At 35.4% G+C, this 15,213-nt stretch overlaps 1 protein-coding gene across 1 annotated transcript in view; it reads right to left on the bottom strand.

The window, feature by feature from the left end:
• The window catches only part of LOC110453096, a 27,963-nt gene extending 17,283 nt beyond the window's left edge, over nt 1-10,680 (bottom strand). Inside the window, exons 1-2 of the mRNA XM_021501933.1 lie at nt 10,398-10,680; nt 1,184-1,274 (exon numbers count right to left, since the gene is read on the bottom strand). Of these exons, the coding sequence (XP_021357608.1) occupies nt 1,184-1,274; nt 10,398-10,500 (194 nt within the window). The 5' untranslated portion in view covers nt 10,501-10,680. The remainder of the gene's footprint in view (nt 1-1,183; nt 1,275-10,397) is intronic.
• Between the last annotated feature and the right edge of the window lie 4,533 nt (nt 10,681-15,213).

Here is a 15,213-nt window from a genome sequence, read left to right as displayed (position 1 = left end):
CACACCAAATATGGACCAAATCCTTTCATTCCTACAGAAGAAGAAGGATTTTAAAGAATAATTTGCTATGTTTCCCCTATTGGGCCCCTCCCTTCAGGCCCCTGGGGCCAGACCCATGGTTTATACAAAATTGGTTCCCCTTCATCCAAGGATGCTTCAGACCAAATATGGAACAAATCCTTTCATTCCTACAGAAGAAGAAGGATTTTAAAGAATTTGTGATATTCCCCTATTGGGTCCTGCCCATCAGCCGCCAGAGGGGCCCACACCCACGGTTTATACAAAGTTGGTTCCCCTTCACCCAAGAATGCTTCTGACCAATTATGGACCAAATCCTTTCATTCCTACAGAAGAATAAGGATTTTGNACAGGTCGTAAGACTGATTAATTAACCAATTCCAAATCATGTTTCAAAGTAAAAACATCAAGATAGTACACCAGTCATTGTAGGTACTCCCATAACATGAGAGGCAGCTGGTCGGCCTTTTTTTCAATCGGAAATGATTTTGCCGACTGCGACGCGGCGCCTGTCAAAAGTTTTTCACCGTGTAAAACCTCTAACATTGTTGGAGTATCATTGTAGGATAACTTCTAAGCATGCTGGTTCCCATTTGTACAGTAGGGTAGATGTCACAAGAACACAAGAACAACAGTTACTGACGGAGTGATTCTAATCTCCAGCCTTTCTGTCAGAAGGTAGACGCCAATACAAACTGTGTTTTCCTGCATATANCAGAAGAATAAGGATTTTGAAGAATAATTTGCTATGTTTCCCCTATTGGGCCCAACCCCTCAGGCCCCTGGGGGGCCAGACCCACGGTTTAAACAAAATTGGTTCCCCTTCACCCAAGGAGGCTTCAGACCAAATATGGATTAAATCCTTTCATTCCTACAGAATAAGAAGGATTTTAAAGAATTTGCTATATTACCCCTATTGGGCCCTGACCCTCAGCCCCCAGGGGGGCCAGACACACAATTTATACAAAATTTGTTTCCCTTCCCCCAAGGATGCTTCTGACCAAATTTGGTTAAAATCTGCTCAGTCGTTCATGACTAGTAGCATTTTATAGGAAAAGTTGACGGACGGACGACGGACGCTGCGGTATGGCATAAGCTCACCATGGTCCTTCGGACCAGGTGAGCTAAAAACCAAACATGTGTAAAGTGAGTAGGATATACTGACCAATACAGGAAGTCTGTGACCCAGCCCTTGTGTTCTGTGATGACCATCACCAGCTTTCCTCCCTCAGCCTCATATGTCTTTATTACACCATCTGTGAAAAATAGAACATTATATAGAAATCAAGTAATCATTTATCCAATGAAACTAGAAATGGCTAACAAAGATGGTCCCAAAATGTTCGTGAATATGGCAGGATGAACATAAACATTCCACTGATTTTTTACAGATCAAAATAACTTAGTATAACCCTGACCTTTATTCTTCCCACCTCTTTGGTGCCAAATAACCCAAAAAAACAGCCACCAGGTAAAATAACAAGCAAGATCATTAGTAAGTAAAAGAATGTGTCAGTATGGAGAAAAAGACACATTTGGTCGGCTTGACTAACATTCACATATATCTACAAAAATACAAACTATTCTGAATGCAAAATAATTAAAATATCTAAAATTACATCATTGAACTTTTTTTCCTCACTTTTATTTGATAGCCAAATAATTCAGGACAAAACTGACAGGTTTACTAATTTAAATGGAGACCATGCTTGCGGTATGTACACCTTTTTTATCTCAGTATATATAAATGCATGTAAAATTCAATATAATCTAGATTTTTACTCGCATATCAACAAAGTTTGAATCACATTCATGAATCAGTGGCTGAGATGTACTTCAGGAACCTTATTATACACTACTTTTAGAATTTGAAGTCAAGGTCAAAGGTCTTTCCATGATGTACCTATATATCAAGTTTGATGTCCATTTGTGAAACAGCATTTTATTACTTCGGATATATAAATGGACAAAGCAAAAACTACATACCCTGATTTTGTCAAAGTGAGGGTAAAAAATGAAACAAATATCAATCAAATAACGAGTCCATCATCTGCTTTAGTTTACTTAAAATATGTGATTTGGTAAATGTGTCAAATTGCCTTCTGCCATAAACTACCTTTATGTCAGAGTACTGGGTACCTTTGTCAGTAACAAACTAGTAATTAATATCGGTCATAAATGGGATCAAGTGTCTTCCTAACGTGAGTACATCAGATAACATTTAACAGGCCACAAGCCTGATTGTAGGTCCATATACCAATACAGACTAAAAATACCCACCTTCAATACATTATCTTCATAGTACAAGCACACAGGACAATGTCATACCGTGCCGTGCAGAAAGCCAAGTTTGGCCGACGCCCAAATCATTAGTATATATCTACTACTCCATTGCATTTAATTATGTTATCTGTTTTACAGCTATAGATATGTTGTAACCTATTCAAAAGTAAATATTTTGTTTATTGTGTGATTTAGCATTTAAAGGTATCAATGTATAATTGTGAATAGATTTACAATCCACAACATTGATGTCTACACAATTAAAGTACTTATTATACCTTATATTATACAGATTATAGTTCCTAACAGATCCTCAACCTCTGTTTCCTAGGAATTTAATATGTTAATCTTACAGCCAATTAGCCCCTCACACTACGTAACAAGACAGTTGATGACATGCACCAGGCTTCACAAACTGTCAGGATTCTCTTGGTAACTTTTGATATGTACCAGCAGTCATAATATACTTCAATACAACTGTTTATAAAATTTCTAACTTACATTGAAATTAATTTGATATTTTTTCATATTTTACAAATTTCATCAAGCTTGAAAATTGTTACTGGTATAAGAAATATAAGAGGTGCCTGTATATCGGTCACTGCATTCTGAGGCAATACAATGGCCGTGGACTAATTGTGATGCTGTAGACCGGAAGACTGACTGACTCACAACAATATCAACCTTCTCAATTAGGACCAATATGAGGAGCATTAACTTTGAACTTAATACAAACACCTATGAATAATTGGATGTCTGAAATATCACACTGCCACTTAAATCTATTTTGGTTTTGTATAATTTTATATTTACATCACAACAGCGTGGACTCAAAGTCATACACATATAATTACATAGAGCAGAACTGGATTGCGTGGACTCAAAGGCATACGCATATAATTACATAGAGCAGAACTGGACTCCCAGTCATACCCATATAATTACATAGAGCAGAACTGGACTCCCAGTCATACACATATAATTACATAGAGCAGAGCTGGCCTCCCAGTCCTACACATATAATTACATAGAGCAGAACTGGACTCAAAGTCATACGCATATAATTTCATAGAGCAGAACTGGACTGCGTGGACTCAAAGTCATTCACATATAATTACATAGAGCAGAACTGGATTGCGTGGACTCAAAGGCATACGCATATAATTACATAGAGCAGAACTGGACTCAGTCATACACATATAATTACATAGAGCAGAACTGGACTCCCAGTCATACCCATATAATTACATAGAGCAGAACTGGATTGCGTGGACTCAAAGGCATACGCATATAATTACATAGAGCAGAACTGGACTCCCAGTCATACCCATATAATTACATAGAGCAGAACTGGACTCCCAGTCATACCCATATAATTACATAGAGCAGAACTGGACTCCCAGTCATACCCATATAATTACATAGAGCAGAACTGGATTGCGTGGACTCAAAGGCATACGCATATAATTACATAGAGCAGAACTGGACTCCGAGTCATACACATATAATTACATAGAGCAGAACTGGACTCCCAGTCATACCCATATAATTACATAGAGCAGAACTGGACTCCCAGTCATACCCATATAATTACATAGAGCAGAACTGGACACCAAGTCATTCACATATAATTACATAGAGCAGAACTGGCCTCCGAGTCATACACATATAATTACATAGAGCAGAGCTGGACTCCAAGTCATACACATATAATTCCATAGAGCAGAACTGGACTCCAAGTCATACACATATAATTCCATAGAGCAGAACTGGACTCCAAGTCATACACATATAATTACATAGAGCAGAGCTGGCCTCCCAGTCCTACACATATAATTACATAGAGCAGAACTGGATTGCGTGGACTCAAAGGCATACGCATATAATTACATAGAGCAGAACTGGACTCCCAGTCATACCCATATAATTACATAGAGCAGAACTGGACTCCGAGTCATACACATATAATTACATAGAGCAGAGCTGGCCTCCCAGTCCTACACATATAATTACATAGAGCAGAACTGGATTGCGTGGACTCAAAGGCATACGCATATAATTACATAGAGCAGAACTGGACTCCCAGTCATACCCATATAATTACATAGAGCAGAACTGGACACCAAGTCATTCACATATAATTACATAGAGCAGAACTGGACTCAAAGTCAAACACATATAATTACATAGAGCAGAACTGGACTCCCAGTCATACCCATATAATTACATAGAGCAGAACTGGACTGCGTTGAGTGCCAGCAACCTGAAAACTCAAATGGTAGAGCATCTGTCTAGAGTTTGGAGGTCCTGGGTTTGAATCCTGGTCTGCCTGTGCATTTTTTTCGTCTCCTGTACTACAGTGGTGCCTTTGGTGAAACTTTGTTTCAAGCACAGGGTATACACTTCGCAAGAGAATACTTCAACCTGGGTTGTAAATAGTGTTGTGTTTGGAGGCAAAGACTTCGAAAAAATAAATCTTCCATGTGATCAATCGATCCCCCCTCCCCTTTCTCCCCTTTACCCATTCTGTGTCTATAATATCAACCACTGACAGTAAAATGGGAATATCATGTCAAGTACTTAAACTTATCTTTTTTCCTCTCAACAGTTATGGGTATCAGTTCAAGATTCTTTTCAGACATATACACAATATTGCAGGGATAATAAAGTTACATATATTAATATTATATATATATATTACGGGCGGTGAGCTACGAACAAGGATGACTGTACATAGACAGCAAATACGAACAGACAGCTTAAGATCTTTACCAGTTAGTAAACACATACATGCTTGCGCTGATGACAAATTTAAAATATTTCCTATTTATCAAATGAACAACGCAAACGTAATCAAACGTTAGGCTAAGGAATCTGAATTCATCAGACTTCTTAGATCCTACTTGAACAGTACTGTTTGACCAATATTTTATAATGTTCTAACTTCATGTTACGTTTAAGGTAGAGAGTACCTCTGTATATGAGAGGATGTGAATACACGCCGAGTTTCGATCAACATGTTTTATCATTTTTATTGTTGTCTATTTAAGAGTTATGTTTGTAAAGTAGTGACATTGGTAGTGTGTCGGATCAGTAATGTGATGGTCCTGAGTTCGCCCCACACAGGGAGTGTTTTTTATTTTAATTTTATATATATTGTTTTAATATTATTTTGTTTTTTGAAAATAATAGTATTACTAGTATATCTAAATCCTAAACAAATAGTACTCTCTGCCTTAAGACTATAATTAATGTATTTATATTGCTATGACGTCACAACATATACTTTAAATAAACAGTCTGAAGAATCTCCTAGAAGAGATGAAAGTACTAAAGGCTCGTTGTTGAGAGTTTTTCTTTTTATGATATATATATATATATGGTGTTAACACTTTTTTGATTTTTTTTATACATTAATGTGAAGTGTTAACATTACACACACAGCACAGCATATTCTAAACAGTAACAGCAGCATCCATGTTTTGACACCTGCCAGTGTAACAGCAGCTAACCACAGTGGTATCAGTGTAAGCAGTCTTTTTAGAGAAAGAATCTAACCTTTGTGATTCTTTTTAGTCAGATTATTAGTATAGTAGATTTTTTACTTTGATTGAAAACTCACAGATCTATACACATCTGAAATCTTACTTTTGTGAGCCGTACTAACGTTAGCTGATTTTATCAGTGAGGTATTAACCGTGAGCTTTAACTGTTGCTAGATTACTGTGCACTGGAGCAGAAGTAAGCAAATATGTTATATTAATACATAATCTCTGATTTATATGCAGTGTGTAAACCATAAACCAGACACCCGTGATATCAACACATACAGAATAAACTAAATATAAGAGGCCTTTTATCTGATATCTCACGCCATCTTTATACCTATTTATCACCAGTAATCACTCACAACCAACAATAGAACAGATATAACCAGCCTCATAAATAAATCTCATTTGAAGCAAAAGCCCTTCCATTTTCACATTGATCTGGTTCTTGGCTGAGGATAGCGTTCTTATAATACCATATTTACACTTATATACACATTACACACATGAAAGTAAGTTGTTAAAATATTGATTCGGTCAGAAGGCATTTAACAATAGGTTTTGTGTTTCACTCTTGAACACAGCAAGGACAGGTAAACATCAGAAAACCTGGAGCCAGAACAAATAGTACCTATATCAACACACAACAGTACTCGATAACCTGTTTAAACTTTTAAACTTCAACAATCAACAATCAAACTAATAAGTCTACTTAATGATCAATTATAATATTCTTTATAAGCGGACTCTTTATAATCAATAAAAAATCTATAAAAGTGGATTCAATAATCAATTAACATTGCTATAAAAGTGGACTCAATAATCTATTGAAATATTTCAGTGTAATAAATAATTATTTGAAACTTCTATACCTTTAGGATCCCTGTTCCAGTGCAGGCACAACACAAGAGAAATCTACTATAGTATTCCATACATACAGTGATTTATCTTCTGACTAGTTTTACATCTGAATACAGGCTGCAAAAATAAGAGCTTTATTTTCCCGAAATGAAGAAGATGTGAGGAATAGCAACCCAATTTCAATGGAAACAATGCTATGTTTTCCCAAATCATTTAGGTAGAACAAGCACTGTGTGGTAGGACTGTTATAGAGCCCAGTTAACCCAGTTGGTTAGTGTGACTTTAATGTGTTGGAAGGTCAAGGGTTCAAATCCCTGCCTGGTCGGAGTCGCTTCCCTTGTATTTTTACTCTCAGAACACAATTGTTGAGTGTTTATTTCATCTTTATTGGATCTTTTTCATAAAAATTCCAAAAGATATGGGATACCCTTAGAAGTGATTGCTTGTTTTAAGAATCTTGTATTGTGTTACATTACTGTAACTTTGTACCTACAGTACATTCGCAGTAAAACGAGATCTTGGCAGTATAACTTGATCTGGCAATATATCAAGGGATTATAACAAAATAATTGTTAAGAAAAAAAGTGACTTAGAAATATGTAATGTTGTTAAAAGGAGGTGGAACATGAAATAATAGCTGTTAACTTAAGGTTTCACTATATCAGGCGCATAATTCTAAGTGTCTTTATACTGGTGAAGTTAATATTTCTCTCTACAACATTCATTCAACTCAATAAAAAACTGATACTTTAATATCATACAATATGCAGAGAAAAAAATACTAAAATTTTAAATTGGAATAACACAATAAATGCTTGCATTAATAGAAATGGACTTACGGTACGGTGAACTATTGAAAGGTCAACAACCATATTACACAGTACCAAGGACATATTTATCAATACTAGTACAATGTACTAATCTCTACTTCAATTACAGAATTACCTGTACACATATGCAAGTTATCCAGGCTCAACATAGGATATTTAAAAACTGTCCTCTCACACACAGAACTGGTTTGACATGATACCACCAATTTGACAACGATCAAACTACACTTTTCTGCTCTGAGTGCGAAAATATCATATATCATAGCCTATTAAATTTTGACTACATCTGTGAATGAAATGATTTAATTGGTTGAAAAAAAACCCATAGCCAGTCTTAATTTTCTTTACGTAATCCAATGATTATTTTCATAAATAATAGAAAGTTCAGCAAAAGTGCTGGGCCTTTTTATCTAATGCAAAAAAGCACATAGAGTTAGCCTTTATACGGATTTAGGCAACACTTTATATTTGAAATGTGTATTAATATACTGGTATGTACAGTATTGAGTGACAAAAAGGAAATATTATCATTTATTTTTTTAACTTTATGAAACATTCATTGAAGGTACAGATGTTTTGTATCATAGGTAACAGCAAATTTATCAATTAAACTATTTGTTTCCACAAGGCTATTTCTCGCATTTAATTCATGATCAGTATTGAACAAATTAATGAATTTTTGGTGCATCTGACTGAGTTAAAGAAATGTGGCAATACACTGTACATTTATTAAGTTTGACATTTGTTTCATTAATTGCTCACCAAAACTTAATTGATGTTTAGCTCATCTGGTGTGAAGGGCCGAGTGGGCTTATGATATGGATATAAATTATCCTACCAAGCTGTAATTCTGAAAAAGACTTAGCAAGCAAGTTCAGTGATTACTTTCTGAATAAAATCAGCTCAATCAGGAAAAATATTACCGAAGTGAACACCTCTGCTGACGTTGACATCTCTGTCATGACTGCTGACATTGACATCTCTGTCATGACTGCTGACATGGTGCATTTGATGGGAACTATTGGCAAAACTCTCACCAACAACCCAGGTCGAGTTGCGCAACATTATATACACATACAGAGTACACTTATTTGCATGGGTCCTTTTCAACTGTATTGCTAAAAACAATGGGCCCCACAATGTTAAATTCAATTATTTCCAGAAAATCATTGAGTCCCATCAAAATTCATTGAAAATACAGGACTCAGAACAAATGCAAGCATATAGAAATTGGACAAAATAACAAGTCGTCCAACTTCACGCTGACGCAATATGGAGACACCATCGAAATCACTAAGGTAAATAGTGAAAAAGATCTGGGAGTTCAAAAAATAAATTTTTCCATACACTTCCAAAAAGCAGCTAGTAAAGCAAATCAAATTGCAGGAATAGTATTTAGAAGTTTTACATATATATGAGCTCAACCATATTTGTAACAATCTACAAAGCTCTTATACGGCCCCACCTCGAATACGCTTCAACAATATGGTCACCCCTATATACCAAGGACAAAATTACAACTGAAATAGTCCAGCGAAGAGCAATGAAAAGAGTAACAACATAAACTGACAAATCATATGCTGAACGCTTAAGAATACTCGGTCTACCAACCCTGGAATACAGGAGGGAGAGAGCAGACATGGTCAAAGTGTACAGAATCCTGTTAAAAAGGCCTTACAAAAAGCAGATCACAGGAAACCTCTTCAGCAATCGCACTATTAAACCATGGAACTCCTTGCCTGAGGAAGTGGTCACAGCACCGAGCCTAAACTGCTTCAAGGAAAGACTAAACAAGTGCTGGAGAAATCACCCGAGGAAATTTAACCCTTCATTTTGGTATTAAGATTGGATCTACCATTCCAATACCATACTTAACATCAAGTGACTCAACTAAAAACATATAAGGATTGAGTTTTTATGCAAACTTTACAACGGAGCTGTAAACTTTTTATCTACACGTATAGGAACAAATGAGTGGAACTGTTTTTAAAAATTTAAATCACATTATTACTATCAACATTGCTACACTACTATGATTAATGAAATAATAAGTGCACAACCGGAAAAGTAATTCGCGAGTGAATGAAATAACAATGATGCATCACCACAAGCTTGAACTAGCCTTCATCGATGCCACATCAACAATTCAGAACTCATCTGTAGATTTATCACTGGACATAGTTCTAAGGCATAAAGAGATGAACAAGTCCATGGTACAAAGATTGGCACCAGGGTCGCACTTTGCCCTGGGGACTTATAGCTCTTGGGTAATATCTTTGAAATAACTGAGACCCAGTTAACATATATATTTTGATAGACATGAACAGATGAATATTTAAACCATACATCTGTCAAAATGGCTAAAGTCTGGTGTCAGGGCCAGGGGAAACTTGGGCTAGTTGCAGTGGCTCCTGCGAACAACCCTTGTTGAAGCATCTGGTGCATGCTTGGCAAGGGGATACCCGAACCTGGGTTGTAAATAGTGGTATCTTCGAGGGCGATTCACACCCTACAGTCCAAACACTGTTCTACATGTGCAATTTGCATTCGGTTTGCATCTTATGTATAGATCTAGACCGAAGGATGAAGATATGTGACATGCCTTGTACATGTGTTATGCAGCTTGGAAAGTCCAACATATGCCAGATGACAAGCTATTTGATCCTCATTTCTATATTTAGTTGTGTTAAGAATAAAGTTTTACTGTATTTTTACAGTATCAGTATGCATACAGTGGCTATAAATGCTGGTCGTTTCTTTGCTAAATGTTAGTGTCACTGTTATTATTATTTACACACAGGAAGAACTTTACTTTACTTTAAAGTTTGTAATCAAACAAAGAGTTGAGCGTACATACCTTCACACCCTATAAGAATCTCTCTCCGACCTGGATTGTAGCCGATCGCAGTGATGGACCGTGTGTGGGTATCACGGATGGTGTACATTTTTTCCATAGCCATTTTGAACTTCAGTTATGAAATCATTAACGATAATTAAGAGTTTTGTGAACCAAATAATTGCGTTAATAATACCATGTTCAATGCTTTAAGACAGTCAGCCCTTCCGCATTATTTACATTATAGAACACCGAGCACTGACGAATGATAAGAGTTTGCCGCCATGACAGTATTTCTTGACAACCGCGCATGCTCAATATGCACTTCCGATCTTTGAAGGGACAAATCGTTATTTTCTATAAGACTGGAGGGAGTAATCGTTGTAAATTAATAACCAACAGTTAAAGGTAACCAACCTATGAGAGGATTCACTTATTGGTATTTTAAATATTTGATAACTACTGTATTGTTATGTGTACATAATGATAGATATGGCCGACACAATTTAAAAAGGTTAGAAGAGTACTAAATGCAGGAGTTGGTAAAACCACGGAATTAGATTAAACCACTAACTGGTAAAACTAAGACGTAATTTCATTGGTCAATCTTCCAAATTATGACGTCGAGTAATTATAACTAGGCCTAGTTCATGGTGTTAAACCAGGGACGTATAATATACTGTCCCTGGAAAAACGTATTCACACGAGATACATGTTTTCTTGATATAATGTCTGAACGTTGTGAGAGAAAAAGGTACCGTCAAAACTCGTGAATAGGTTCGATTAATTATCATTTTAACTTACTCTCATCACGGAATTAGATTAGTTATCTAAATCCGTGCTCTCATGCATTATTATTCAAGTTCATTTTCAAATAGTGTCTCTGAACAGTTTACACCGATCCTGCAAAAGTTACTGGAAAAGGTTTTATTCTCTAGAATCTTAAAACAGTGTAATGTCATACAGTTTCCCCATAAGTTTCAAAAAGGTTTCAGGGAGCACTGTGGAAGTATCACGGCAGCATTCATCGTAAAGGAATCTAAATCATATCATATAGAAAGAAAATCAAAAGTGTTCCTGCCTTTCTTGATAATCAAAAAGCATTCAATAGTGTGTGGTTAAACGGTCTTGTGTACACATTATACAATTTATGTTTAAATGGCAAGTTTTGGAGACTATTATTTGATTCATTTACTAATGTGACGTCATCGGTGCTTTTTGATGGTAAACGTAGTAATACGTACCCAATAGGTCAGGGGGTAGGTCAAGGTCGAGTGTTATCCGCATGGTGTTTTCTGGTAATGATCGATGACCTTGCTGTTGAGCAAGACAATCGGAATTTCAGGTTAAAAGTAAAAGATATACACATACCCTGTGTATTGTTAGCAGATGATACGTTACTTTTATCCGCGTCGCTAAACAGTTAGACATTGTATATTATTACTCTGCTACATATGTATGTGGCGCTTTAAGTATAACTCTAGATCTGTTAAAAGTTCTTTTATGATATTCGATCGCTCACGTCGATCGTAATCAGAGCAACGTAGTAAAATATCTTGTTCTCTTGGAGAGGTGGCTATTCCACGTACTACACAGAAAACTTATGCTGGGATATTCTTCACATGTAACCTAAAATCAGACAGTGGTATTACAGAGTCCTGTGTGAAAGGAAGGACAAGTTTAAACTCTCTTATTGGTAAAGGCATTTACGCTAATGGACTTAATCCTGTAACTAGTTTTAATATAGTAAAATCTGTTGTTTATCCATGTATTCTATATGGAAGCGAACTTTGGAACGTTTATACCAATAAATCTGTTGAAGAATTAGAACTCATTAATAGATATGTCTGAAGGTGTTGTATTGGACTACCGAAAACGTCATCAACTGTTGTAACTTCACAATGTTTAGGAGTTTTTAACATCTGGAGGGAGGTAGAAATTTAAAAAATGCTATTTTGGAATAAGTTGTGTTTAGGAAATGTAATGTTTGTATGGAAGTCCTTGTTTATTATTAGATTATGTCAGTTCATGTTTGGCGAAGTGTCCGCTGTACAAATAGGATTTATTCCAGATGTGTTCAGCATCATGAAAAAGTTAAATATAGAATCATTTTTAATTGACTTTTTAACCAACATGTTTGTACCTCCAAAATTATGCTGGAAACGTTTTATTAAAAGATTTATTACAGATATCTATCATATACAGTGGAGAGATGCACTATCTATAAAAGCGGAATTGCTTCGTTATTCTGCCATACACAGTTATCAGAGAATCAACCCCATATTAGAACTGAGTGCCAAGCAAAAATCGCATAAATGCATGTGGCAGTTAATAGAGCTAATGGAATATTCATTTATATTTGAACGCGATATTGTATTATGTAAACTTTATGGTAAATCTACTGCTGATATTGTTTTTCATTTTCTGCTTGAGTGTCCGAAATTGTTTGAAACGCGTGACGTAATGATGGATGGTGTGGTGAATGCTTTAGAAGTTTCCTCCTATATTTCATTTACAAATATAGAGGATGAAAACCAATGTAGTTTCTTATTAGGAGATCGTGTGATGATCAATATGTCAATTAATCTAGAAAGAATGGTGAGTGAGATTGACACATTATTGTAACTCTCTTCCTTTTTCTATTGATGAACGCTATCTTTATGTAATTTGAAATGTAAACATATATGTATGTATTGATTGACTTTAATCTCTTGTAAAAGAGGAAATAAAGAATGTCTGTCTGTCTGTTTGTCTGTCTATATACTATACGTGTCTTCATTTTCTTCATTTGGTGATTTTGTTGGAAAATATCGCACGTATACAGAGACTGGGATATTGCGGAAATGGCTAATGTATATATTCAGTAGTTCCATCAACAAAGTAACATGTTTATGATTTGAAGAAATTTTACTGCGTGTAATATATATATGCTTATTCAAGTTTGTTTCCAACACCAACAAGATTGAAAACCGAACGAATTTTCTTAAGTAAGAGTAATACAGAGAAGAAACAGGCGTAAAACATGCCTACTATAACAAACAAAAATATTAAAAGTAATATTAATTAATAATAAAAACGATAATAAAAAACTATTGGCTTAAGTGTTTTGACTACTTCGGGGAGATAACTCGTATTGCTTAGGAAGAGTAAAATATTTGGCCATGTCCTAAGAAGTACTTTCATTACCCGTGTGAACATATATCGAGGTTCAACAAGCCGGGCATTTGAAAATATCCTTTCATCTAACTATACATTTAGCAAATAGCGCATCAAGTCCTATCATTTTTAACTATACAGTAAGCAAATATTGTATAATTTCCTCTCATCTAATTATCCAGTTAGGAAATATAGCATAACGTCCTCTTGTCTGATTATCTAGTTAGTAAATATAGTATTAAGTCTATACTTAATATATTAGCGAATATAGTATCAAGTCCTCTCGTCTCATATGTTTGCCATCCATTTAGCAAATAGAGTATTAAATCCTCTCGTCTCTTATGTTTGCCATCCAGTTAGCAAATATATAATAGTATGAAGTCCTCTCGTCTCTTAGGTTTGCCATCCAGTTAGCAAATATATAGTATCAATTCCTCTCGTCTCTTAGGTTTGCCATCCAGTTAGCAAATATATTATCAAGTCCTCTCGTCTCTTATGTTTGCCATCCATTTAGCAAATATAGTATTAAGTCCTCTCGTCTCTTATGTTTGCCATCCAGTTAGCAAATATATTATCAAGTCCTCTCGTCTCTTATGTTTGCCATTCAGTTAGCAAATATAGTATTAAGTCCTCTCCTCTCTTATGTTTGCCATCCAGTTAGCAAATATATAATAGTATTAAATCCTCTCGTCTCTTATGTTTGCCATCCATCTAGCAAATAGAGTATTAAATCCTCTCGTCTCTTATGTTTGCCATCCAGTTAGAAAATCTAATAAATCATATATTTTTGATAGAATGTAGGAAATCTAATTTTGCAAAAAGCTGTAATACTTCTAATTTTAAATGTTAAATAACATGTCGAGTTCATTTATGTACCACACTTAATGCTAAAAATGATGACACATCGCATAATGATCAATTAGCAATATAGATTACTCGGTAATCGTTTTGACATTTATAAACTGCTTTTATTTTCCGAGACTCTTTATGATGGATTTTCGCATCTCCACAGCTAGTAAACGAGAAACAAAAACCCCGTGAGGATTAGTCTTACAGATTTTAGTATAGGTGTTTTGACAGACGAGGCTAGTACCTGTGGATAACCTGTAGATTATGTGTAAACTTCAGGTACACAAATGGATGACATGTTATAATGCTGCTGAACTTTTTGTGAACTTATTAGCCTCTATTTCTCATTTCTCACCAAGCTCACCTGGCTATGTACTATTTTAATAACATGTTATACAATTTTAATGCATCACTACCACGTATCGAAAATGGGTTTTTAATTATGTATCTTCAAACAAGATTGATCGTAGTTGTTATATAATACGGGTGACTATATCGTGTTTTTAGGGGTCTTGTTGAATTTGGAAATTTTTCAGATGAAGGCTATTACAACGGTTCATCATTATTATAAAAACTCAGACACTTTCCACGTATTTTTTCTTCAGTGACAACGATTTGGTTTTCCAAAATTGATAGTACTTACCTACGGATGTGTATCAGAGCACACGCTTCCTCTGTTTCACAGCTACTACATGTGATACCAAAACGTCCATGTATCACCGGTAAATGTAAGTGGACATGGCGCCGTATTCCTTATAGGACAACACGACACATTGCGGAAAACCCATCTCTTTCCTTGTAATTGTTAACGTTTTAATAGTAAAAGTAAAAG

This window comes from Mizuhopecten yessoensis, unplaced genomic scaffold, assembly GCF_002113885.1.
Source record: "Mizuhopecten yessoensis strain PY_sf001 unplaced genomic scaffold, ASM211388v2 scaffold7087, whole genome shotgun sequence".
Taxonomy (NCBI): Eukaryota; Metazoa; Mollusca; class Bivalvia; order Pectinida; family Pectinidae; genus Mizuhopecten; species Mizuhopecten yessoensis.
This window is presented reverse-complemented; position numbering and strand designations above follow the sequence as displayed.